The 25250-nt window shown below is 46.7% G+C and overlaps 1 protein-coding gene, 2 long non-coding RNA genes and 2 pseudogenes across 5 annotated transcripts; 3 read left to right on the top strand and 2 right to left on the bottom strand.

Annotated features, from left to right (window-relative positions):
• The first annotated feature begins 6290 nt into the window (after positions 1-6290).
• LOC120599386 (uncharacterized) lies at positions 6291-6409 on the top strand (annotated as a pseudogene).
• A 2351-nt stretch (positions 6410-8760) lies between these two features.
• LOC120598719 (uncharacterized) lies at positions 8761-11939 on the top strand. Of its 3 annotated transcripts, XR_005651729.1 has the most exons (4): positions 8761-8900; positions 9391-9500; positions 10978-11166; positions 11597-11939. It is a non-coding gene; the product is annotated as an uncharacterized LOC120598719 (long non-coding RNA). The 3 variants fall into 3 exon arrangements; XR_005651728.1 differs by lacking the exons at positions 10978-11166; positions 11597-11939 and adding an exon at positions 9833-10322; XR_005651727.1 differs by lacking the exons at positions 10978-11166; positions 11597-11939 and adding an exon at positions 9827-10322.
• A 3852-nt stretch (positions 11940-15791) lies between these two features.
• ANGPTL4 (angiopoietin like 4) lies at positions 15792-21254 on the top strand. Its single transcript, XM_039857698.1, has 7 exons — positions 15792-16292; positions 16482-16592; positions 16714-16831; positions 19011-19124; positions 19449-19544; positions 19633-19914; positions 20588-21254. The coding sequence occupies exons 1-7, from the start codon at positions 15957-15959 to the stop codon at positions 20767-20769; spliced, it is 1239 nt and encodes a 412-aa protein (XP_039713632.1). The 5' UTR covers positions 15792-15956; the 3' UTR covers positions 20770-21254.
• Positions 18410-25190, bottom strand: LOC120598714 (uncharacterized). Its single transcript, XR_005651726.1, has 2 exons — positions 24949-25190; positions 18410-18647 (listed from the first exon to the last, which is right to left on the bottom strand). It is a non-coding gene; the product is annotated as an uncharacterized LOC120598714 (long non-coding RNA).
• On the bottom strand, positions 21715-21833 carry LOC120599379 (uncharacterized; annotated as a pseudogene).
• Positions 25191-25250: the final 60 nt, after the last annotated feature.

The raw sequence follows: 25250 nt of genomic DNA, 5'->3' as shown, positions 1-25250 counted from the left end.
CGTATATATTTTCTCTCCCATTTTGTGGGTTGTCTTCACTCTGCAGATAGTGTCCTATGATGCACAAAAGTTTTTAATCTTGATAAAGTCTAATTTATCTATTTTTTCTGTTGTTGCCTGGGCTTTTGGTGTCAAAGCCAAGAAAGCATTGACAAATCCAAGGTCATGAAGATTTCCTTTGTTTCTCCTAAGAGTTTTATAGTCTTGTTTCTTAAGTTTAGTTTCTTGATCCATTTTGAGTTCACTGAGTTTTTAAAAATAGAAATTGCAATAAACATACTTTAATTGGGCAAGAATTGGCATTAAAAAATAAGATCAATCCTTTCATCCATAAACATGATATACCTGTTAATTCATCCAAGTCTTATATGTGTTAACCTCTTGATAAAGTTTCATAGTTTCTTCCTACAGGTCCCATTCTCCACCTTAGGATATTCTCTTTTGAGGGAGAGAGGGCTGCTTTTGTAGACAGAAGCTCTGTTTTCTATGTTTTTCTGACCATTGCCACTTTGGAATGCTATTAGTATTATGTCTTTGTGTTCATGTGTTGTGTACTAACTTTTCTAGAAACACTGAATAGGATGAAAATGGGGAGTGAGAGAGAGATGGAGGGGGAAGGGGAGCCAGATGGTGGTGAAACTTAGGAGGTGAGAAAGATAGGGCTTCAGCCCGGGGGGAGCTGTAACTAGGTGAGGGATGAAGGAGGGACCAATATGGGGGCAAAAACATGGTTCTTCCTCAGTTCAGACCCTCTATATAGGTCTCCTGTGTAGGAACCGAAATCCTTACAGTGGCCTGCAAGGCCCGGCAGGACCTGTTTCTGTCGCTTCTTTTCTTCCTCTCTCCGCCTACTGCCCTCACTTATTCCGTTTCCACCAGGCACTGACCTGCATCGGGTCTTTGCACCTGCAGCACCCGCAGCTCCATCTGCCTGCAATGTTCTTCCCGCAGATGACCACGAGGCTTCCTCCTCATCTCTTTTGGTCTTTGCTCAAATGTCACAATGAGGCTGCCCGAGCCACTTTTCCCCCTTTCTCCGCTCAAGAGCCCTCTTAGCCTGTGCTATTTTTTTCCCTTCTAATCCTCTTACCCATGTCTGTCTTTTCCTCACTGGAACATTAGCCCTGCCTGTGCAAGACTTCTGTCTGTCTTCAACACTGCCTGGTTCCCAAAGCCTAGAACAATGCTTGGCATGCATGAGGTGTTCAATAAATACTTGTTCACTGAACGAAAGGAACAAAAGGTGAATCGGAGCTCCATGGAGATCTAGGATTTCCGAGGGCACCTGGAAGAGTCCCAGACTAGACAGCCGGTGTGGACATATGGACCGGGGAGAAGGAACTTTGATTGGGTGGGTGAGGGGAAGAGATGCAATTATCTTGACCTCTTAAATAACTTTTCCCCCAGATTCTTAACACCATTCATGGTAGAAAATGTGATCTTTCTTTGTCCCACCCTGTCCTAGGTGAGGCTTGCCACTCTAGGACTCACTTGAACCCACTGGGAGCCACTTTCACACTCTTCGCCAGTGCAACGACCTCCTGGAAACTCCAGAGATGTCCCCGCCCAGCCACCCCCAGAGAGATTGTGCCTGCCCCTCAACGCTCACACCCCTGACCCCGAGGGCTGACTGCTGGGTTGGGGCTTCGAAGGGCAGCATATCTTTCAACCCAGTCTCTAGCGACAGGCTCCACCCTCCTCCCTAGACTCCAAATCCAGCTGGTCTACATCCCACTAGTTCATCACCTGAAATAGCTCTGGAATTTATCCCTGTCTCCAAGTTTAGTTAATCCAAGACCCCACCAATCCCAGGCTTCCCGCTGCCCTCCCCTCAGCTTTGAACAGTTTACATCTACCTCCAGGGAGGAGGCTGCAGGGTTTCACGTGTCCTCATGTGTCTCCTTATTAGCAAAATTTACATGCATGTGTGTTTCATTGTTACTCTTTGTACTTCACATATGTTAAAAGTAGCCTTTTGTCTTGACCAGAGAAAAATTCTGAGAAGTTCTAAATTAAATGACAGCAGCCAGAGAATGAGAGAAAGACATAGTAGTCAACCAGTTAATAGTGTGGGCAGGTTAATAAAAGACTGCTCACATTTCTGAATGTATGTTGGAGCTTTGAGTCGACCTCCAGGCATCTGTCAGCCCTCCGCTAGATGCCTTGCATCCTGCATGTGCATGGACTTTCAGGTGTGTTGCCCGTAACCAATCAAAAGTAGTAAATATTTCTTCCCTACAGACTGTGCACCTATCATAGAACTGCCCCCCCTTCCTCTTTTCCTGCCCCCTTATCTGTAACTAATACAAATTATTCCAAAACAACTTACCTCTTTCTTCCTCAAACATAGTATATAAAAGTGCCCCTCGACTCTAGGGTGGTAGGGACCTGCTTGTCTTTTCCACGCAGCTCTGCTGCTTATGGTACACCCATGACCTGGTCCTTTTACTGGCTAGCATATATACAGCTCAATAAACTTTTTCTTTTAGAAAAGCTTTCAGCACTGAAAGTTTTTTGTTTGTGTGTTTGTTTGTTTAACAATCCTTATTCAGTATTTATTTAAAACAATTACTTAAAGCAACCAATCAGGACAATTGATTCCGGCAAGAATCATCAATGGATGCTAAACGGAGTGGGTGAAATTTTCATGAGAAACAGATATTTGCGTAGCTTTAATGTATCTGCTCATAAGACACTTTAATTACAAAGGGAAATATCATAACTTTATGTGGAGAAACACACAGGGCTTTAACCAAGTGATCATAGTGAAAATGACCAGTATGGAGCAAATAACTATCATGTGTCTTCCCGTATAGGCACAAAGGACACTCTATCACCTTGGTGATATTCCTTCCAAAGATGGGTAACCTAAATCTAATCATTACGCTGTGGGTCCCAGGCCTGGCGGGTCCCAGGTCTGGCTGTGATCCAGGATCCTGGCCAAGATTAGGACCCCGGATTTAAGTTGTTAGTTACATTAATGTAGTAGGGTGCCTGCTCCTAACTCTTGTAAGCATGATCCAGCTTATTGTATCATGCATGTGTGGCAGAATGCCACTATTGTGCTCTGATATATGTGGAGCCCATGCGGTCCCTTAAGGAAGCAGAAGCACGTTCTCCGCACTAGAAGTATGCTCCCTGCAATAAAGTCGGTGCCTGCTGTTCCATTCGAATGTCAGCCTCTTGTGCATTCTTCCAGCTGGACGTCTCACCACTGAACCTTCCCTTCTCAATCAGCTCAGCACTGGCATATGCAAAGCCAGACAAACCCAAGCAGGGCCATTCTACAAAATGACTGGCCTATGACATTCAAAAGTGCCAGTGCCGTGCTCACTTCGGCAGCACATATACTAAAACTGCCAGTGCCATGAAGACAGAGAAAGGAGAAAGAATGTCCTAGATGAAAGGAAGTTATAAAAAATGTGACATCTAACTGCAACATGTAATCCCGGGTGGGACCAGGGACCAGAAAGAAAAAAAATTGCTAAAAAAGACATTATTGGACAACTGATAAAATTCGAATAACATCTGTAGTTTAGCCAATATTAGATCGATATTAAATTTCCTGATCGTGACCATTGTACTGTGGTTATATAAGTGATGATTTTCAACTGGGGGGCAGTTCTATCTTCCAGGAGACATTCGGCAATGTCTGAAGACATTTTTGGTTGTCACTGCTGGGAGTGTGTGCTACTGACATCTAGTGGGTACAGGCCAGGGATACTAAAAATGCTACCATGCACAGGACAGCCGCCCACAGCGAAAATTGTCCAACCCAAATGTCAACAGTGACAAGGTAGAGAAACCCCCTGCAAGAGAATGTTCTTTTTCTTGGGAAATATAAATTGCAGTATTTAGGAATAGGAGTCATGAGACTGGTTGTCAAAAGGTTCAAAAAAATAATGTGTACCTATATGTATACCTCTCTCGTTTGTCTTTCTCTCCATCGGCCTTCTTAATGTTCCTCAAACACATTAGTTAGGTTCCTGCCTCAGGGCCTTTGCATCGGCTCTTCCCTCTGCCTGGGATGTTCCCTCAAATATCTGCCTGACTTACCCCTTCACATCCTTCACTTCCTTGCTCAAACTTTTTCCCCTTCTCCTCATTCTTCTTCTTCTTAGAAGTCTTATAAAGTTTATTTAAGCCAAACTGACAGCACATGTGGGGGAGCAAGATCTCGAATGCTTCTCAAACTCCTCTTAATGAGATCGTTTCCGACCACTCTATTTAAAATGGCAAACATCCCCCCATTCAGTGTCTCCCTTCTTAGATTTATTTTTTTTCCCTAGTACTTATCACCACATAACACACTATTTCCTTTACTTGTTTATTGTGTCTCTCACACACAGTAGTTGTGTCAGCTTCATTAAGGCAAGGATCTTTGTTTCCAGTGCTTGGAACAGGGCCTGGCACACAGTAGATGTTAAGTAAATGTTTGATGAATGAATGAATTACTGTTAAATAAGTGATTTGGACCTCCAAAAAAGGAGGAAGGAAGAGGAAAGTTGCTACTCGTCTCTCCTTTAGCTTCTCCTCTGACTCTCTCACCTTCGAGAATAAGACCTTGATGCCACCTCGGGTACCCGCTCTGCGCTCAGGAGTCGCGCACCGGAGCGCTCAGCCGCCAGCAACACCTTCCTTCCCTCGCAGGAGCCCAGATTCGCGGGTAAGGAACAAGCAAGAGTGGCTCTCGTGTCCGCCACAAGGTGGCGCTCCTCCTCCGGCCAAATCCCCAGGAGCCGCGCTTGTCCTCGGAACACGTGTGAAGAATTGTCCTGAAAAACAATGTCATCTCTAGCTTTTTCTTATAGTTATAAAAAATAATCTCTAAAAATTAGCATTTTCATTATAGAAATTTAAGAAACTAAAGAGAGAAACAAAAATCATTGCACTAGCCCTTCTGGGAACTCAATATTATATTTACCTACATATTTTATTTTGATACCCATTTGCTTATTCAAAATTTTTATTTTAACCTTTTATTTGGGAGAATTTTAAGCAAAAAAAAAAAAGAGAGAGAGAAATGTACTTAATGCCACTAAACTATACACTTGGAAATAGTTAAAATGGTTTATTAGGATGTGTATTTTCCCACAATGAAAAAAAGTAGATTGTAAAACATGAACCATTGTCAACCCAATCTTGTTTCATCTCCTCCCGTGTTCCCACTTCCTCCTCATCTGGATTGTTTTGAAGCAAATACCAGACGTTCCATCATCTGTAAATATTTGAGTATGTATGCTTTCTAGGAGATAAATACTATTTATTTTTAAATTACCCATAATAGCATTATTATACTTTTAGAACTTAATATCATCAAATGTCCAGTAAGTGTGCAAATTTTTCATTGTCTCATAAATGTTATAATTTGTTTAGTTACATTTTGTTTTATTATTTTAGAAGTGGATTGAATTGGGATCCCAAAATGTCCATACATTGAATTGGGTTGAAATGTTTTTAAAATCTCTTTTGATCTAAAACTTCTCTCACCGCCTTTTTTTCTGTCAATTTATTTGTTAAAGAAGACAGATTTGTCCTGCTTCATATTCCACAGTATGGATTTATTTGACAGCATCCTTGTGATGACATTTGTGATGTTCCCCCGTTATCTGTATTTCGTAAAAATTGGTAGATCTTGGCCAGTGCTGAAAATAAAAACATAATATGAGCCACAAATTCGAGTCACATGGGCAATTTTAAATTTTCTAGTAGCCACTTTAATTTAAAAAGGTAAAAAAGAGATGAAATTTATTTTAATCATCTTATTTTTACTCAACACATCCAAAATTTGATTATTTCAACATGCAATCGATAGCTTAAAAATTAGTCAGGTAGTTTACAATCTTTTTGTTTTTTCAAGCCTTCCCAATCCGGTGTGTAGTTTACATTCAGAGTGCATCTCAGTTCGGACTGGCCACATTTCAAGTGTTTGACAGCCACAGGTGACTCATAGCTACTATTTTGGACATTTTTTGAACATTGGACATTCTAGACATTTTTTCTGTTTCAGATGTGATTTTTTTCAGCAAGGCAACTTTATGAGTGGTGATGCCACTCTTTTGTGATACAAGCATCCATGGATAGCTTAATGAATGACTAAATGTGCCCACACAAAACCTGCCTGATATTAATCGCCATTCTCACCAGATTCTTTTCTCATAGACATGTTTCGAAAGAAAAATCGGAATGCCGCTGCACAGTTTGAATTTCTGTATTTCTCATTTAACTCACCCTTTTCCAGGTCACTCAATACTTCCTTAAAATAATTTGCAATTTGAAAGTGTGTTACCGTCTACGGCCATGCCACCCTGAACAAGTCCCATCCCTTCTGATCTCAGAAGCTAAGCAGGGTGGGGCCTGGTTAGTACTGGGATGGGAGACCACGTAGGAAGACCAGGTGCTGTAGGTGTAAAAAAATAAAAATAAAAAATAAGAGATTGTAAGCTGACAAGTTCCTTGCAATCTGTGAGGTCAACCAAGGGTTGGAAAAAAAACAACAAAAAACAGTGTATTGCACTGGATGGCTGTGCCTTAAAGCTGAACCTCTTGGATTGTTTCTACGTGCCGCTCTTACAAGAAGTTGTTGGTGAGGGAGGTGGCATACCAGGTTAATTAAGACATAGTGATTTGAATCAAATAATTAAGCATAAAAACAAAACCATAAATGGTCTGGAAAAAAAAAACTAGAGAATCCCTTTATAATCTTGCAATGAGCGGGACTTTCTGTGACTTAAAACCCAGAAGCCATTAAAAAACACTGATGTTTGCTCTTTCTCACACATACATACTATTTCTCTATGGCAGAAAATTAACAGCTAAGTCAGGGGCAGATAACGAACTGATATGAATCACAAGAACTTAATTTGCCTAATAAAGAACTTCTAGAAACCGATAAGAAAAAGAACAACATACCAATTTCAAAAATAATTGTATTTTAAAGGAAATAAAATTGTATTTTAAAGGAAATAAAATGGCTATTAAACATTTGAAAAAAATAATCTTGTACTAAGACAGATGAAAATTAAAACTATGTGAGATGCCATTTTTCACTTATCAGATTGGCAAAAACCCAGAAGTTTAAAATAAGACAACTTATTGGCAACGCCAAGGGGAAGTAAATGCTCTTATACATTGTTGATGCCACTGTGTAGTGACCCAACTCCATGGGGGGCAATTTGGGAACATACGTCAAAATTAACAAACATACATCCCTTTTAATTCCCTCTACAGGTATAATTACACAGGTACAAAATGAAAGATTATTCATTACTGCATGGTTTTTAGTAGCAAATGATTAGGGACAACACAGGTCCCTAGAGAGGACCTGGTTAAATAAATTATAGTACAAACACAAAAAGGAATACTGCACAGCTAAGATGAGGAAGCTTCTGTGGGCTATAAGCACTCTGAGATTCATGTCAAGTGAAAAAAGATACAAAATACTGCATGTAATATGCTATCTTCTGTGTAAAAAGAGGGGGCGTATTGCTTATGTCTGTATAAATGAACATGAGAAGGATGAAGAAGGTATTATTGATAGTGATTGTAGGGTGTGGGGGAGAACTGGGCAGATGGGGGACAGGAGTACTAGGAAGATTGAAATTAAAATTTAAAATAAAAGAAAATCCTCTCCCAAGAGAAATGAAGGCATTCTCCAATCAAGAATATGTACATGAATGTCCATAGCTTTATTTTTAATAAGCAAGGACTAGAAGCAACCCAAATGTCCTTCAACAGGTGAATGCATAAAGAAACTGTGGTTTATCTATATCAGCATTAAGAATAAATATACTACAAATAATCCAACAGGGGTGATCTCAAAATAATCATGCTGAGTGAAAGTCAGAAAAAAAAAGAGTACATTCTTTCCGATTCCATTTATATAAAATTCTAGAAAATGCAACCTCATCTGCAGCAACAGAAAGCAGGTGATGATTAATTACATGGGGAAAGTGGGACAAGCCAGGGAGAAGGGTTCCCGAGAGGCACAAAGAAACTCTCGGTGGGACATACATGTCTATTACCATGTTCGTGGCGATAGTTTCACAGGCATATACATATGTCTGTATAAAACTGTACACTTGAAATATTTCAACATGTTGCTGAACTGTTTTTCCCACTGTTTTTACATTAGTCAGCTTGGGTAGGTACAACAAAATACCACAGGCTGGGTGGCTTAAGCAAACATTTATTTCTCACGGTTCTGGAGGGTAGAAGTCCAAAGTCAAGGTGCTGGCAGATTCTGTTTCTGGTGAGAGCTCTCTTCCTGGCTTGCAAACAGCCACCTTTTCTCTGTGTCTTCACATGGCAGAGAGAGGGAGTGGGGCATCTACTGCATGTCTCTTTTTATAAGGGCACCAGTTTCATCATGGGGGCTCCACTTTCACGACTTAATTATCTCCCAAAGGCCCCCATCTCCAAACACCATCACACTGGAGGGGTAGGGCTTCAACACATGAATTTTAGGGGGACACAAACATGCAGTCCATAACAATTTTTAAAATGAAATGTGCAGACATACAAAAAAACCTCAAAAGCAATTTTGAATAAACCTGGATAAACATTCTTGAACAAAGTTTTGTGTGGACACATGATGAGGGAAAGGAGACTTCTCCAGTTATGTTGTTTAGATTTTTTTGATTTACTGTAATGGAAATGCATTACTGGTTCAAAGCTGTAAATCACAAACAAACAAAAAAAAAGACAAGATTTTTAAAAAAAGATTCAGTGGTTTAGAACCGGAGAGAAACAGATTCAGATCTTGGCCCTCCCACGCTGTGTGACTCAGGCTGTCGGAACCTCAGTTTTCCCCAGCTCAAAACAGAAAGGAACATTCTCCCATCCAAGGCCGTTTTGAGGGTGACGTGAGATGAACTCTGCTCATGCCTGATGGTATAAAGGTGAGCGCTAAGTAAACGTGCACTGTGAGAGTTATTATTCTTTCCTTAGTGAGTTCAGGGCTGTTTGCCCTGGGTACAAAGGTTACTGGGCTCCCACACACACAAGCTTCCTGGCTGGGAGGAAGGACTTCGAGGCAGGGGTGCAGATGGAGGAGGGCATCTCCGCAGAGGCCGCTCTGCTCCTTTCTGAAGCCTCAGCCCAGAATCTGAGTCATTTTCTCTGCTCTGACCTCTTGCCCCAAGGCTGACCTTTCATAGTGAGTGACCTGAATATGACCAGAGGCTGGCAGAAAAGATCATGACTAGCCACCGGGGGTGGTGAGGCCATTCCCCAGAAACGGGTGCCCACATCCATAGCCCCAGTTCCTTTCTGGGCTCAGCTGGGAGGAACCGGGCACATATCCCAGGCTACAGTACATTTTCAGGCTCCTTCTCGAACCTGGGTCACTCATTCCTTCCCCTCTTTGCCTGGATAATGTTGTACCCTCAGTCTCAGGGACCCAGCCCCAGGAAGCCCTACCTGATGGAGTTCGTCCCTTCTCTGGGCATTTCTAACCTCCGTGCTTCCCCCATGACGGCACTGACCATCCAGTATTCAAGGTAAGTGGTTTGAAGACTCCCAATTAGGTCAAAAGGTACAAACTTTCAGTTTTAAAATAAATGTCATGAGGATGTAATGTAAAGCATGGTGACTATATACACGTTCTTATATAATAAGACTGCACTGCTTGCTTGAAAGTTGTTAAGACAGTAGATCTTAAAAGGTCTCATCACAAGAAAAAAATTATGACTGTGTGGTGATGGATGTTAACCCGACTTATTGTGGTGATCATTTCGTAATATATACGAATATTGAATCATCCGTCGTAGACTTGAAACTAATGTTATATGTCAATCATACTTTAATAAAAAATAAATTTTAAAAGTCACAGTTAACGGTGCTAATAAGGGGCAGGCAGACATCACGTGCTTCCCACTGTCATGCACGGAGAAGGATCTGAGTGCCCGCCAAGAACGCAACTGGGAGAAGACACCAGACAAATGCGAAGCGAAGGACATTCTACCAATAACTGGTGTGTACACCTCAGAAATGTCAATGTCGTTAAAGAAGAAGAGGGACCACAGGCAGTCCCAGTTCAAGGGGGACTAGAGAGACACAACAATGCAGCGTGTGGGCCTCGATGGGATCCCCGTGGGAAAACACATAGCCATAGAGGGCACGATGGGCACGACTGGAGAAACTGGGATACAGACTGTAGATTAGATGTCGTACCATGTCAGGGCCCAGTTTCCTGAAGCTGCTCGCTGTACTGTGGTTACATAAGAGAATGTCCGTGTTCTTGGTAAAAGGCAAAGTCGTACGTTGTGTCTGCAATAGATGCTCAACTGGCTCAGAAAACACAACGTGTATTATTGCTCTCTCTCTCTGTATTTTATGCGTATTATATATGCATGTGTATATTACATGTATACATGTATGTGTGTCTCTGTGTATATAAATGTGGCTCTCTCCATATATATACTTATGTATAGTGCGTGTCTCTATGTGTGTATGTGTAGTGATATGTCTCTATATACGTGTGTAATATATATATTTCTATACATACATGTGTTTATATGTTTCTGTATGTTATACATATATCTTTCTATGTATAAATGTGTGCATTATACATATGTCTGTCTTAATAAATGTTTGATATATATATGCCAAATTTTTATGTGTATCAGAGATATATATATGCCTATATATTTCTGTGTGTATTATATGTCTCGATATGCCTGTGTTATATGTAGTCTCTATTTATCTATATATAATAGCTCTATATATAGAGAGAGATTATGTCAAGATAACCTTTCTCGTTTTCTGTCTCTCTGAGTGACAGAGAGAGAGAGAATGAGAGAGAATAATAATGCTAACAGAACAAGTTAACAACTGGTGAATTTCCATGAAGAGCATACAAGAGGACTTTGTACTCTTCTTGCAATATTTCTATAAGCTGAAATTACTTCAAAATTTAAAACTACCCCCAAAAAGGAAAAAAAATCATAGGGTTACATGGTCTATCTCTCTCTCCAGAGCAAGCTTTTCCACAAAGAAAGTGTAAGAACTTTTCAAGCTTCTACAAAATGTTTAAGACTTGAAAACGAAGCATATATTCTCACAGATATGGAAAGGAAAAAATCTGCAATACTCAAGTTAATGATTCATTAAATGTCTTCAAAATCTCTCTTGACATCAACTTAACTGCAACTCAGCTACATACAGGTAAGTCACCCAAGGGCCCTGGTCTCCCAGTGAAATGTGAGTTCTTAAGGATAGGACTGTGTCTACCTGCCTGTGGCTGTACCCCCAGGTAATGCACAGGGCGAGCGCCCAGTAGGTGCTTAAGCAGCATTTTCAGAATGAAGTGAATTTGTGCTGATCTGACCCCCAGGATCCTGATTTGCATTGAGTTCCTGGTGCAATAGAGAAGTCCGCTCCAATGTTCGCTGGGCCTGGAGCAAGAGTACAAACGAAGGTCCATGTACTATATGTCTAAATATTTAAAATTCTACATCAAGTGAACTACGATAGGCTGCTCACTAATGGCCCCCTGGCTTCATGCCTACTGACGTCCACAACCTTCCCTTGCTTCGGCCTTTGGGACATCAGCAAACATGACGCAAGCAGAGGCTTAATACATTCTGGACCTTAGGTCTCATCCTCTTGGAACACTGCCATCACCATGATTGGTCCTGCTGGAGAGGCCACATAGAGGACTGAGGTGTCCTGCCTGACAGCACCAGCTAGTCACCAGATATGAAGTGTTCGCCTTGAACCATCCAGTCTCAGTTCAGCTCTAGGTAACTATAGTTGTATGAGTGACCCCAGGGAAAAGAATGTTTTCCCAGCTGAGTCCACTGGACGTGGTTTTGAGCCACTAAGTTCTGAATGTTTATTATGCAGCAATAGAAAACAGACGCATTAATTAGCCCCTGTTAAATAATAAAATATGTTTTATCCTCCGACTTTATTCAATATACCTTTAAAACGATATGGAAGGCCAGGTTCAAATTTATTCTTTTTCGTTTTGCCAAGATTTTTCTAGGTTAGATTTTTTTTTGTGTTGAAATACACATAACAGAAAATTGGTCATTTTAACCATTTTAAAGTATACAATTCAGTGGCATTAAGTATAATCATGATAGTGTACAAATGTTCTAGTTCCAAAACATTTTCATCACCCCAAATGGAAACTCTCTGCCCATGCTCCAGAAGGGGGTCTGTGGGCTCCAGTAAATACATCCCTTGTTCCCACAACTCGGGCCTAGTGTGTGGGGGTGGAGTTTGCCCTGTAAAGTGCAGTGCTGTAATAGAGACCTCTCTTGCCCCTGTCTGAGGCTGGCACTGGCAACAGAAAAACACCAGCCCAAAGGTGATGAACAGAGTCTTAACTTACCTGCAAAAGACAGAATGTGGAAGGGACTGCGTCACAGCGGTGACGGGGGGCGGCGGGGGCTTGCCTTGCCCAAGGGGCAGCTCCCCCTCAGTTGTGGCCCATTGCAAACCGTCAGGACTGTAGACCACTCTTACTGGACTTTTCGACTTTACAAGGGAAGCCAAAAATCCAGATTTTCATTAGAAATCTCTCAATGTTTTGGACAGACCAAACCAAGTGTATCTTCAGGCGGGGTTTGGCCAGTGGGGTCCAGCATAGAAACACGAAGGATCTGTGCCTAAAACATGGGCAAGGGATGTGGTGGATGCAAGAGGAGAGATGGCAGAGGGAGCTTGGCTTCTGTGCAGATTTGAACAGGCGATAGGATTGTGGTTCACCGGAGTGACATTAACTACACTCATTGTGAGCCCCCTGCAGAACTCGGAACACGATTGGGACCAGTTTAAGCCCAACAGTAATCCCAGTCTTCCTGGGAACTATTGCCCTCACATCTCCTCTCTCAGACCATGCGACTTCTCTATGCCTCAGTTTCTTCGTCTTTAAAATGGAGTTTAAGACAGTACTGTGCCAACTTTATAGAGTATGTTAAGTGAATAAATGTACATAAAATGCTGAAAAATACAGGCACAGAGTGAGCACTACTGAAGTGTTGGCTATTGTACTCGCTATTGTGTTAGTTGCATAACGAGTGGCTTAGAACAACAATACGCATTTGTTATTTCATGGTTTCAATGGGTCAGAAGTTCAGGAGTGGCTTAGCTGGGTGGTTCTGGCTAGGGGTCTCGTGAAGTTTATAATAAATGTCAGTTGAGGCTGTGTCATCTGAAAGCTTGACTGGAGGATGTGCTTTCAGGAGAGCGGAGCTCCCTTTCGTGGCTGACAAGTTGATGTTGGTTGTTGGGTGGGGCCCTCAATTCCTCACTGTATGTCTCTCCCCAAAAGGTTGCATGAGTGTCCTCACAGCATGGCAGCTAGCTTCTCCCAGAGCATATGATCTAATCAAGAACAAGGCAGAAGCCATGTGTTTTTTATGACCTAGCCTCAGAAGTCACACACACACCATCATTTTCAAATGCTCTTGGTTATAGGGTAAGGGTTGCGGGGATACACAAGGCTGTGAGCATAGGAGGCAAGGTTCACTGGGCTATTTTGAATAAAGGTAGCGTGTGTATCGTGGGTGCTAAGAACACAGTCATGAGTCAGCCAGCCTGGTTTCCAATCCTAGCTCTTTCCAGACGAACTTTGTGAGAACTTTGACAAGTATGTAATCTCTCTTTCATTGTGTCCTCATCTATAAAATAAAATAACTACCTACCTCATTTGGAGTAGTTATTAGGATTAAGTGAATACAGAATCACTTTAGAACAATACCTGGCATATATGAAGTGCACAGTAGGTGTTCACTGCTATTTTTATTATAAGCAGCCCCTCCACCGACAGATAAGCTGTTCCTGTCCCGCCCACCAGAAGCCCCAAGGATTGGAAATTAGTAAAGAGGGACTGAAGGGCCCCTAGTAACCTAAGTTCTAGAGATACACGTGGGATGACACCGTTTATGAGTCTATGTGCCGTCCCAGACTGAAAACTCTCAAAGACAGGGACTGCATTCAGCTGCCCATAGACAAGCAAAGCAAAAGTCAATTTCACTGCTTCCCTTTCTGATGAGAGATTCCAGTCCACATGTCACCTTTCCATGCCATTTACCTTGACCAGAGTAGCCTACGTGCTGTGTATGGGGGAGGAGGGGCAGTGTCTTCCAGCACAGTAACTGGTACACAGTAGATGCTCAAGAAAATTGATTAGTGTGACCGCGTCATTGCTGGGGCAGAGGCCGCATTTCACAGAGCAGTTTTTGGGATTCAACCAAGAGCCAGGCCCCTGGAGAAATTCTTTTGTAGAAAATCTTTTGGAGAAATTCACAGTATGTACCTCTAAGAGCCTTTGGCACATTTTATGCCCTCTGAAACATGGCACAGAAGAAGTCCTTGAAAATTGGATTGTGAAAAGGCCATCAAGTTGGGAAAAAAAATTGATCATTTATCTCTCAGTGCAGGAAGCTGGGGAGGAGAGAACACATTCTGGGATAGCGATGTCTCCTGCTCAGATAGAGCCAGGGGCTGCGAGAGGGACAGGCGGGCTGCCAGAGTAGGTGGTGACTGTGCAGGTCTATTTATGGAGGTTTTCCTCCCTGCCCTTCCCATCTGCCTGTCACTGCTGCCAGGATCTGCAGTCCTGGCATCTGGCCCAGTCAAATGTATAAGTGGTGACCTGCACATCGTCATCAGGCTGGTGACTTGCAGCTTCAGATTCCAGAGTCTGAGCTGGCTTGGAGCCCTGCTGAGTCAACTATATTCTTCTTGCCAGAGCTTGCCAGTCAAGTGGCCCCGGGTTCTTCCTGGCAGGTGTGTTTTCCTGTGTCAGTCTCTCTTTCCTGACAGGGCATAGGGTAGTTGTAGGGATGGCGGGGTGGGGAGGACTTTAGTGAAAGTTTGTTGAATGAATGTTTAACCTTGTGTAATGAACATGGTCCAGCCCCACAGCTGCACTCAGTTCTTCCCTTGTTGCAATCTTGCCCCTACCCCAGGCTCAGAGTGTTGAAGTCTCTCCCTTCAGCCTGGGGACTCCATGTAGGAGAGCAGACGACTGCCTAATGAATGAATGAATGAATTAGGGTCGGCAGTCCTTCCATGTATCCTCTCTTTCTGTTCAAATGTTCCTGCTTTGATACAGGGAAAACCCAGACACTGAAGACCCTGGAGGTAGAGAGTGGGCTGTCGGAAGTGAGGCACCGAGCTGGAGACTGAACAGGATAGACTGGGCCTTGCCAGCAGGGCACTCAGTTGTGGGGATGGGGACTGAGGGACGTTAAAGAATTCACAAACACATCTTCAATGACATTCTTAAACGAGAAGGAGCGTGGGAGTCCAGAGATGTCTTCCTGGGGGTTCAACCTGGTCTTGGGATGCTCTCCCGGAAGCTTCCCAGAGAAGGCAGGGATGTTTGAGGCGTCCCGGGCTCCCGACCTGGCCCCGTGGGACTCAGTGCACTAGGGCCGTTTCTCACACTTCTCTATCCCACCGTCTCTCCAGCTTTATGACTTGGGGAGGGGATCAGGAATGTCGCCCGCGCGCCCAGCCCCAGAGACGTCAGCGCCCTTTAGCCAACTGAGCGCGGTGGGGCGGGCTTGGGAGGCTCGGAACTCCGACGCTGGTAAGGGGACCGTGGGGAGGACAGTCACGTCTGCCATGGTCGACAGAGGGGATATCAGGAACTGGTTGGGAGGAGTCAGAGTTTTGCACTCGGAGGGCGCCCCACACCCCGGTAGTAATTGCATCGCGGGGAAAGCACAGAACCTCAATCCTGCCGCACGCCCCGCCCACAGCATCCTCGCGCTCCGCCTCCGAGGCTGCCCCGCCCCCTGCTAACCCCGCCTATAAAAGGGGCGTAGCGGAGCCCCACTAAACGCAGAGGGCCGGAGGCTGGGAACCGAAATTTTTCTGTGGCTCCTGCACTCAAGCGAGCCTCCGCCAGGATCTTTGCGTCTCCGGACCCGGCGTCACCTTGCACCCCCACGTCCCTGTGTTTCCGTGTTCTCGCGCCCAGGCCACCGGGAAGGATGCGCTGTGCGTCGACAGCCGGAGCAGCCCTGGTGCTGTGCGCCGCCACCGCCGGGCTGCTGCGAGCACAGGGCCGCCCAGCGCCAGCCGAGCCACCGCCGCGCTTCGCGTCCTGGGACGAGGTGAATGTGCTGGCGCACGGGCTCCTGCAGCTCGGCCAAGGGCTGCGCGAGCACGTGGAGCGCACCCGGGGGCAGCTGGGTGCGCTAGAACGGCGTCTGGGAGCGTGCGGAGCCGCCTGCGAGGAGCCCAGGGCGTCCGCCGCGCCCCCTCACGTCTCAGCGAGTCTAGTACCCCACGGCGAGGCCGCCCCTGAGACCCTCCGCAGCATGCAGGTACGTGCGCCCAGGGATAGCTGCCCGCGCTCCTACTGCTCTCATGCGGGTCTGGAAAGGTGTGGACGAAGGAGACATCCAGGGCTCCCTGAACTATCCTGCCCAGGTGTCGAAGGACAGTTGAGTGGATGAATGGAGAGGTTGGCGGCGAAGGCCGGATCCTCATCAGGGTTTTCACACTCTCCTCAGATGCAGCTCAAGGCTCAAAACAGCAGGATTGAGCAACTCTTCCAGAAGGTAGCCCAGCAGCAGCGGCACCTGGAGAAGCAGCACCTGAGAATCCAGAATCTGCAGAGCCAGGTGCCGGATGTTTGCCCCAGGTGGGGAGGAAGCTGGACCTGTGTGGGTCTGGATGTGAAGCGGTGCAGGCTGGGCAGCCTGAGCCAGCCAGTCCTGACACCCGCCTCCCGTCCTTTCCCAGGTGGGCCTCCTGGCCCCCATCCACCTTGGCCATGGCTTGACCCAGCCGGCCAGAAAGAAGAGGCTACCCAAGATGGCCCAGCTTGTTGGCCCTGTTCACAATATCAGCCACCTGCAAAGTGAGTGTCCAGCTCTTTGCTGTCCTCTGGCAGCTCCGCCTTCCACACACACACATACACCAGCAATACCTGTACCTCTGCTTGTCACAATCACCTTACTGAGGAGAGAGATCCTGGCCCTGGGTCCCTGGAAGCTCTGGTGAAGGGCTGACGGGGACAACCCCCTCCTCAGCTCTGTCCTCGCCCACCCCACCCATCTTTCAGATGGGCCAGTGGGATTTGCCCCAAAGCCTTGCTGGCCACCAATAAAGCAGAGGTTGGGAAAGAGGGCCCAAGAGGAACTTGAGCTGCAGGGGCATGCGGAAGTGGGTGGTGCAGCTCAGACACCTCCCTGTAGTTTGGAACCTTTTAGGAGGGCTCGATGGTGGACAGGAGGGTGTCAGGGAGTGTGGAGTGCTCATGGCGTAAATAGCGAATGCTTACCCAGGAGAGGAGTACTGAGGTTTGGGCCCCCCCACAGTCTCTTGGAGTGTGGATCTAAGAAGGGGAGCGGGGCAGGGCACCCCTATCTCTCTGGCCAGACACATTCACTCCTGTGTCTCTGGCAAATCCAGGGCTCTTGACCTGCACACAAGGTCCCTCACCCCTCTCTTGGCCCTGAAGTGCCTGATCACCCCCACTTCCCATCCCCCCACTCCCACAGAGAGCTGGCCTTTGCCACCATCTGGAGTTTTGGGTCCTTTATTGGGCATGCCTGAAGTTGCCCCAAATCTCCAACCAAAGCATGTCTGTGTATAATACAGACTGCCAGCGCCCCATGTCTCTGCCGTACGCATAGTTCACAGCCTCAGACCCAGTTGACTTCACTCTGGCCCTCCAACCCTGTCACCCATTCTGGCGTCTGTGGTTGTCTGCAGCCAATGGTGAAAGTTTGGATCCCCACTTCACACCCTTAAGCTGGTTGCTGGCTTCCAGCCCTCTAGTTTTGAGGGCTCTCCCCACCCCATCCAGGTCCAGTACACCCTTCCAAACCGCTGTTCTGGGATGAGGGACATCTGGGGGAGGCCAGCAGGCATAGGTCCGGCTGGAGGAATGTGGAGGGAATTGGAGGGCAGGATGTGTGGGTTTGGGGACTCCCAGACTCTCTCCTCGCCAAGTAGGGGAAAGTTCAGAGCTGGAGAGAGAAACAGCTGGTGTTAATAGAAGCCACATTGGTGGTTTGGCCCCGGGCCTGTTCTGATTGGAAGAGAGGGAAGTAGGGGAAAGAGCAGCTGCCGTGGGGGCCGGAAAGTGTCTCCAGGCACTCCAGGCCCGCCCCCACCTCTGCTGCAGTGCAGACACACTTACCCCTCAGGGCTTTTACCTCCCCCGAGTGACCTTTCCCCTACTTTTTTTGCTGGGCTGGGGGTGGGGACTTACCTAGCTTAGGGACCCTAGCCATCCCTCCCTCCTTTGCTCTAGCATTCAACTCCCCCTCATACCTGGGACTCCAGGCAGGGTCTCTGTCCCCACAAACCCCATCCAGGCCTGATCCTAATCCCCACTAGACAAAGGAGAGCCTGTCCAGTTCATCTCAGCTCTTGTCTACCTGCCGCCCTCCCCCAGGTCCAGCTCCTGTAATCATTCATTCATCAATCATTCATTTCTTGAATCTTTATTGAACATCTGCTGTGGGCTAGGATCAGCCTGGGCACCAGTGCCAGGCTGTGGGTCAACAGCGCTCCTTGTCCCCGGCCTCATGGAGTCCTAATTCAGGGGAGGGAGTGGGGGAGAGACTGCCAGATGACACCGGTGTTAGGAATGGGATGTCCTCCATGCCTTTTTCTAGGTGTCTGGCCTGGTCTCGGGGTCAGTGATTCCTTCCAGAAGCTGGGACCTTTAGAATGAGACAGAAAAAGGTGTGAGGGAAGGGGGTCTTAGACAGAAGGACCAGCATGTACAAAAGCCTTGTGGCACGAGAGTGTGTGGAATAAGGAAGGCCGTGTGGCCAGAGGGTAGGCACGCAGTGTGGGAAGTGGAAGGACGAGTGCTCGGACCAGTCCTGGGGCACCTTGTAGGCAGTGCCGAGGAAGGTCATGGGAAGCCACGGGAGACTTTAGGCAAGTGGAAGTGGTGGTCGTGAACTCAGGACTGCCCCCTCACGTACCTGTTGCCTGCTACCCAGACTCTAGATATGGCTGTTTCCTGAGACCCTCAGGAGTGCTCTCTGCTTCAGTCTCCCCACGTCTCTGCCCTGCAGGGCTGCCCAGGGACTGCCAAGAGCTGTTTGAAGATGGAGAACGGCAAAGCGGACTGTTCCGGATCCAGCCTCGGGGGTCCCTGCCTTTCCTGGTTAATTGTAAGATGAGCTCAGGTAGGATGTGTTGGCCCACCAGGGCGCCCCGAATATCATGAGTCCTGTGGTCTTTCGGTCAAATGCAGCCCACCTCACTCTCTCGTTCCCACTCCTTTTCCCGTTGGGTCCTGGGGGAGCAAAATTCTAGGCTGAGCCCCCAGCCTGCTGGCCGGCCTACCGTATTCCTTCCTTTGACCGCCTTCCTCCAGTCCTGCTGGGATGAATGGAGGGAGCATTGCCCTCCCTGGGTTTGTAGGTGGCTCGGGGTTTGAGAGCCAGATGGAGGAGTCAGGGTCCCCTGTCAGAAGGGTCCTCCTGGTGACCTTGTACCTCTCTGGGCAGATGGAGGCTGGACTATAATTCAGAGGCGCCAGGATGGCTCTGTGGACTTCAACCAGCCCTGGGAAGCCTACAAGGCTGGCTTCGGAGATCCCCAAGGTGGGTATTTCCAGAGGTCTGGAGGCATGGGGGGTAGAGGGGCCTGGAGGCGGATTTCCATCTTACTGATCAGCCTCTCCCACTGTAGGAGAGTTCTGGCTGGGCTTGGAGAAAGTGCACTTGATCTTGGGGGGCCGTGGCAGCCGCCTGGCCGTGCAGCTGCAGGACTGGGAGGGCAATGCCGAGTCGCTGCAATTCCCTGTCCACCTGGGTGGCGAGGACACGGCCTATAGCCTGCAGCTCACTGCACCCGTGGCCAGCAAGCTGGGTGCCACCACGGTCATGCCCAGCGGCCTTTCCCTTCCCTTCTCCACTTGGGATCAGGACCACGACCTCCGTGGGGACAAGAACTGTGCCAAGAGCCTCTCTGGTGAGCAAGTTCTGTCCCTGTTCGTCTTGACTGCTGGGGCCTCCCATCCCTGCCTTTCTGCTTCCCTGCCCTTCCTTCGACCCTTCCTTCCATCCATTCCCTTCTTCACCTTGCTTGCTGTGTGCCCTTTGGTAACTGATTTAACTTCTCCCACCTTCAGTTTAAAATGGGTGTAACCACAGTGCCCACTCCATAGGATTATTATGAAAATTCAATGAGGTGACATTTGTGGGATGGTGGCTGGCATGTGGCAAAGCTACCAAGGGAAACCCGATCTTGTTCTAATGAAATCAGAGGCAGAGCCTGGGCCTTGTGAAGTGAAACACATCAAACTGCCCTTTGGTGGGTCAAACAATGATGGAATACTGATCGTTTCATATGGCTCAATTTAATATAAATTGATGAGACGGATGACAGTCATAGAAAGTGTTTTACGAGTGTAGGCTATGTGCCAGGTGCAGATAAGTAACTTTGCCACGCTCACAGAACCTCAGAGGCCCTGAGGTTTCTCCTTCACAACCTGGGGTTCTTCAGAACACAGTTTGATAAGCACTGTCAAATCTTTCCCATCTAAAGCATATAAAGTCCAATGCCTAGCCTCATCCCCATCCCAGCCCCAGTGGAGGCCCAAGGACTCCGCCTGACCATGTTCCATTTTTTCTGACCCTGGCAGGTGGCTGGTGGTTCGGTACCTGTGGCCACTCCAACCTTAACGGCCAGTACTTCCACTCCATCCCCCAGCAGCGGCAGCAGCGTAAGAAGGGCATCTTCTGGAAGACGTGGCGGGGCCGCTACTATCCGCTGCAGGCCACTACCATGCTGATCCAGCCAACAGTGGCCAAAGCAGCCTCCTAGCCTCCTCACTGGGGCCTGGTCCCAGGCTCCTAGAGGACAGTGACTCTGACTCTGGTCTAGCATGTTGCCACTCCCTGCCTGGACAGAGGCTCCGGGCAGGGGCCATCTGGAGCCTCATGGATAGAGAAGAAGCCCATGTCTGGAAAGGCCCCCTTTCTGAGTGGGAGGCTGTCTGTGATACCCTCTGAGAAGGACAGAACTGTAAGGCTGCAGGGCACAGACCCCAGAAGCATCGGACCAAGGGGCATTGAGACCTGTTCCTCACCTGCCCGAGGAATGGTGGGACACAGAGGGACCACTCGAGGGCAGCCAGGCCAGCCCTCAATGGCAGATTCAGTCATATTGACTGGCTGGGGACCCGGCTCCCATGGGCCCAGACGCCCTCATGGTGCTATCGTATGTGAGTGCTGTGGGACGAGCCAGTGACGGTGGTGCCTGGGCAGATCTCGCACAGTTCTTGGAATAAAAGCAACCTCAGAACATTTGGTTCTTTGTCCTTCAACTTGTTTTAACAAGTAGACAGTTTCAAAGTCCACTTAAACGTGTTCCCAGGGTAGAGGGTGAACTCTCATCTGAAGACAAACACTGGTTATTCCTACCACCTATGACAACTGATTTTAATTTTCTTCATGTGTTATTTTGTGATGAGTATCATTTTTAAAATTAGAAGACCCTCATTCAATCCTTCTGGAAGTGGGTAATAGAGAAAATGAGAACTCCTTCTTGACCATACTTATGCATATGAATCACGATTAACTTTTCTGTGTCCCACCAGCTGATAGAAATACGTGAATTGCATGTTTAATTTCATTTTTTCTAGCAGTCACATTTCTATTTTTTATTTTATTTATTATATATATATTTTTAGGCGAGGCAACCATTGGTTGACCTCACAGATTGCAAGGACCTTGTCAGCTTACAATCTCTTATTTTTTTTATTTTTTACACCTACAGCACCTGGTCTTCCTGGGTGGTCTCCCATCCAAGTACTAACCGGGCCTGACCCTGCTTAGCTTCCGAGATCAGACGGGATCTGGCTTGTTCAGGGTGGCATGGCTGTAGACTTAGCAGTCACATTTTTAAAAAGTAAAAAACAGGTGAAATGAATTTTAGAAATACATTTTATGAACGCGGTATATCAAAAATATTACCATTTCAACATGTGTGATCGATATAAAATTTATTAATGAGATCTTTGATATTGCTTTTTTGTCCTGAGTCTTTGGGATTGTTATATATTTTACGCTTAGGGCCCATCTCAATTTGGACCAACCATATTACAAGGACTCAATAGTCGCAGGGGCCATTGGTCACTGTTTTTGGATAGCACGGCTCTGTGGTGTACATTAATGTAGTATTTTGGGTAAACTCTTAACATTTTTGCCATATCTGCATAAGTTTTCTTTTAAATTGGCTTTAAATATATAAATTCAACTAATATTATTTGAGCACCCGCTACATGCCAAGCCCTGTACTCTGTGTTTAAGATAATCTAGTGAGAGAAATCCCTGCATGCACCAAGATTACTTTCAAAACCGCTCCTATTACAGATCGGGTGACCCTTCATTAATGGTCCGAACCGAGACACTTGAGAGTGAAAGGGGGTGTGCTGTTAATAATTAAGTCAAGTGACAGATGTAAAGCTCTGTGGCTTCAGTTACTGCATCTTGAAAATGGGAATGGTTCTGGTAATCCACCCTCCCTCACACACCCCTTCCTGTTCTCCCGATGCTGTGAGGATTTCAGGATTTCATGTAGTATTACGTGAACAGAACTCAGAACAGTGTCTGGCTCATGGTGAGCACTAAATATAAACATTAGCCATCCTTACTAACACTATTATTACTCTGAGTCAGGCTGGGAGAGAGCACGACACAAGAGAAAAGGCTTCATGAGTGGCTTTTGAGTCAGTTTACAGAAGATGAAAATTCTACAAAATGGGGGAGGAGGATGGCATTCCAGGAAAAGGGCACTGAGAGCAAAAGCTTAGTGGCCTGGGCAGGAAGTGCAGCTCTGTCTGGGAAACCAGTGCACAGCCCCACCTGGGGGTAGCAAGGCGCAGGGAGCTGGGTGGTGAATGGGGGTGGGGCGGGCAGGGGGTTGGTGGGAATGTGCGGGGCCTTAAGCCAACAGGCCAGGAGCATGCTGACAAAGGCCGGAGGGTCCGCCCTGGTCTGGCTTCCGGCCTCACCTTTTTGCTTAATCTCATCTTTGGCCCTTGGACCCCACTCTCCAGCTGATGCAGGACAGGGCAAATTTCCCCAAGTGGGTGGAGACCAAGCCCTGCACTGAGAGGATTCTTTGGCAGAGACTGTAGAAAGAATTCAACACACATGCCAAAGTTAGGGTCAAAAGGAAAGATTATTAAAGAAGGAGAAAAGCAAAGACTAGAGAAAGCAAAGACGAAAACCCAAGACAAGGAAAAAGCCCCAAGTGTCAAGAGATACAGTTTGTGTATCATTCTCTAGTTCCTGAGAGTTATAGACTTTGTTTACCCATTTCCTTTGATATGGACGAACAGTGAGGAAAGAGAAGTGTGAAAGGCCTGCTGACAGTTCTCAGCCTTTAATCCATAGGTTCCCTATGGTTTTAACCATAGGAAATGAACGATTTTATTTGTGTGAGGCAGTTACTTAAAGACTCTGTTTTTTCTGTTTCCCCTTTCACAGATATGGGAAATGAGTTGTTAGTAATCCCAGCAGAAATCTTCCTTTGTTCTGCAAGTGTCCACCTGGCCTGGCCACAGAACTGTCTGTAAATGTAGCTTGATTTAACATTTAGTTCTCTTGCCTCCTCCCTACATTACAGCCAAGGCCTCCTTGCTGTTCAGACATATCAGGCTCTCGCTCTCTCTTTCTCTCACTTGCTGTTTCCTCTGCCTGAAATACTGTTTCTACTATTTCCTCCCCCACCCATAGACTCAGTGCAAATGCCACCTCCTCCAGGAAGCTTTCTCTGCCTCCCGAAGGAAGTCCGCTATCTCATAACCCAGGTTATTCACCTCTTTGCACACCTACCATTCTAAAACTTTTGTGCATGTTGTTTACTTGCTTTTTGTCTTCCTGCCTCCACTAGACGGTCAGCTCCATGAAGGCTTAGATTTCACCTTGTTCAGTGGTGCGCCCCCAGCTTCTAAAGCACTGTTAGTAGGTACTTAGTAAATGCTTATTAAAGGAAGAACTAAAAGATTTTTAAGCAGTGGAGGAAGACGATCTGACTTATGTTTTAAAAGCCTTCCTCTGACTGCTGTGGGAAGAACAGAGTGTGCAGGTGTGGGTAGAGAAGGCAGATCTGGGGATAGACAGGCAACTGCATAGGTCCAGGGAGTGATGATGGGGCCAGTGTCGGGGTGGTGGCAGTGGAGGGGGTAAGGGGTAAGAAGTGGTCAGAAATTTAGGAGGAAAGAGGGACAGAAAAAGGCCATTGAGGGCGGGGAAGGGAGGCAGGGGCAGAGAAGTAAAGGATGAGGAGAGAAAAGCACTACCTATGGTTTCGATGACGGGTGGTGTGGGGATGGAGACATAGGAGGGGGAAAGAGTCCAAATTAGTGTCTGGAACTCCTGATGGACATCCTCCAGGAATGAGGTCTAGGAAGCAATTACTGGCACACAAACTCTGTGCTTACATTAGCCATCACATATCAAATATTTGAGCATTGGGAACACAGCAGTGATTGCTACACAGGCCCTGCCCTCATGGGACTGATAATTCTGTTGACTTGGGATAGAAACTAAGCAGATTAATGGATCAAAAAAATACATACTTTAAGATTAGGTAACGATAAATCTGGGGGTGGGGGGGGGTGTGTGTATGAGTAATAAAACAGAGTAAGGGACAAAAAATGGGAGATCATGTTGGACAGAGACTTAGTCCCAGTAAAGAGTTACAAATATTTCTTAAACAAAGACTTAACGACAGAAAGTGGATGGCTGATTTAGTATGTGTTTAGAGAAATGATCTACAGATAACCTCACAGGTTTCCATGAGGTGAGTTTCTTTCCTGTTACACACAGGGTAGCTGAGGCAGAGGGTTAACCTAATGAGTTACCAAAAATAGGGATGAAAACTGCAACCGGGAGACGAGAAGGGACCTCTAGGTGGAAAAGCCGCACAGAGGCCCCTGGAAACGGTCATTAGTGACGGGCGAGAGAGAGAGGACTCAAAGTGGCATGCACTGACCCATGACGTCATCAGGACGTTAACTCGCGTAACATCACCTGGACGTAGCTCCATTTCCCTTCCCCGACAGGTCCTCTGTTAGTTCGGGACAGTCTGAATCAAGCCTCTCATTGGTTACTTGCTCCGTCAATTCGTTTTATTCTTCCAGTCTTCCGCTCCGCCTTCCTGAGCCCGCCTCTGATAGGCTGACGCGGCCGTCACTTCAGAAAGGTCCGCATTCCTTCCGCCTTTCTCCAGGAGACCGAGGGCGAGGTGGGTGGATCCCTGGCGTGCCCACCCCAGGGGCTCTGCTTCCACCTCTG

Source organism: Pteropus medius, unplaced genomic scaffold, assembly GCF_902729225.1.
Source record: "Pteropus medius unplaced genomic scaffold, Ma_sr-lr_union100, whole genome shotgun sequence".
NCBI lineage: Eukaryota > Metazoa > Chordata > Mammalia > Chiroptera > Pteropodidae > Pteropus > Pteropus medius.
This window is presented reverse-complemented; position numbering and strand designations above follow the sequence as displayed.

What these genes read in the sequence shown, in the direction of transcription:
- ANGPTL4 (XM_039857698.1), top strand. Translation starts at nt 15,957, where the DNA reads ATGCGCTGTGCGTCGACAGCCGGAGCAGCCCTGGTGCTGTGCGCCGCC. An exon ending in CAATATCAGCCACCTGCAAA is followed by an intron (nt 16,832 to 19,010) that starts GTGAGTGTCCAG and finishes TCTGCCCTGCAG; the next exon opens with GGCTGCCCAGGGACTGCCAA. An exon ending in TAATTGTAAGATGAGCTCAG is followed by an intron (nt 19,125 to 19,448) that starts GTAGGATGTGTT and finishes CTCTCTGGGCAG; the next exon opens with ATGGAGGCTGGACTATAATT.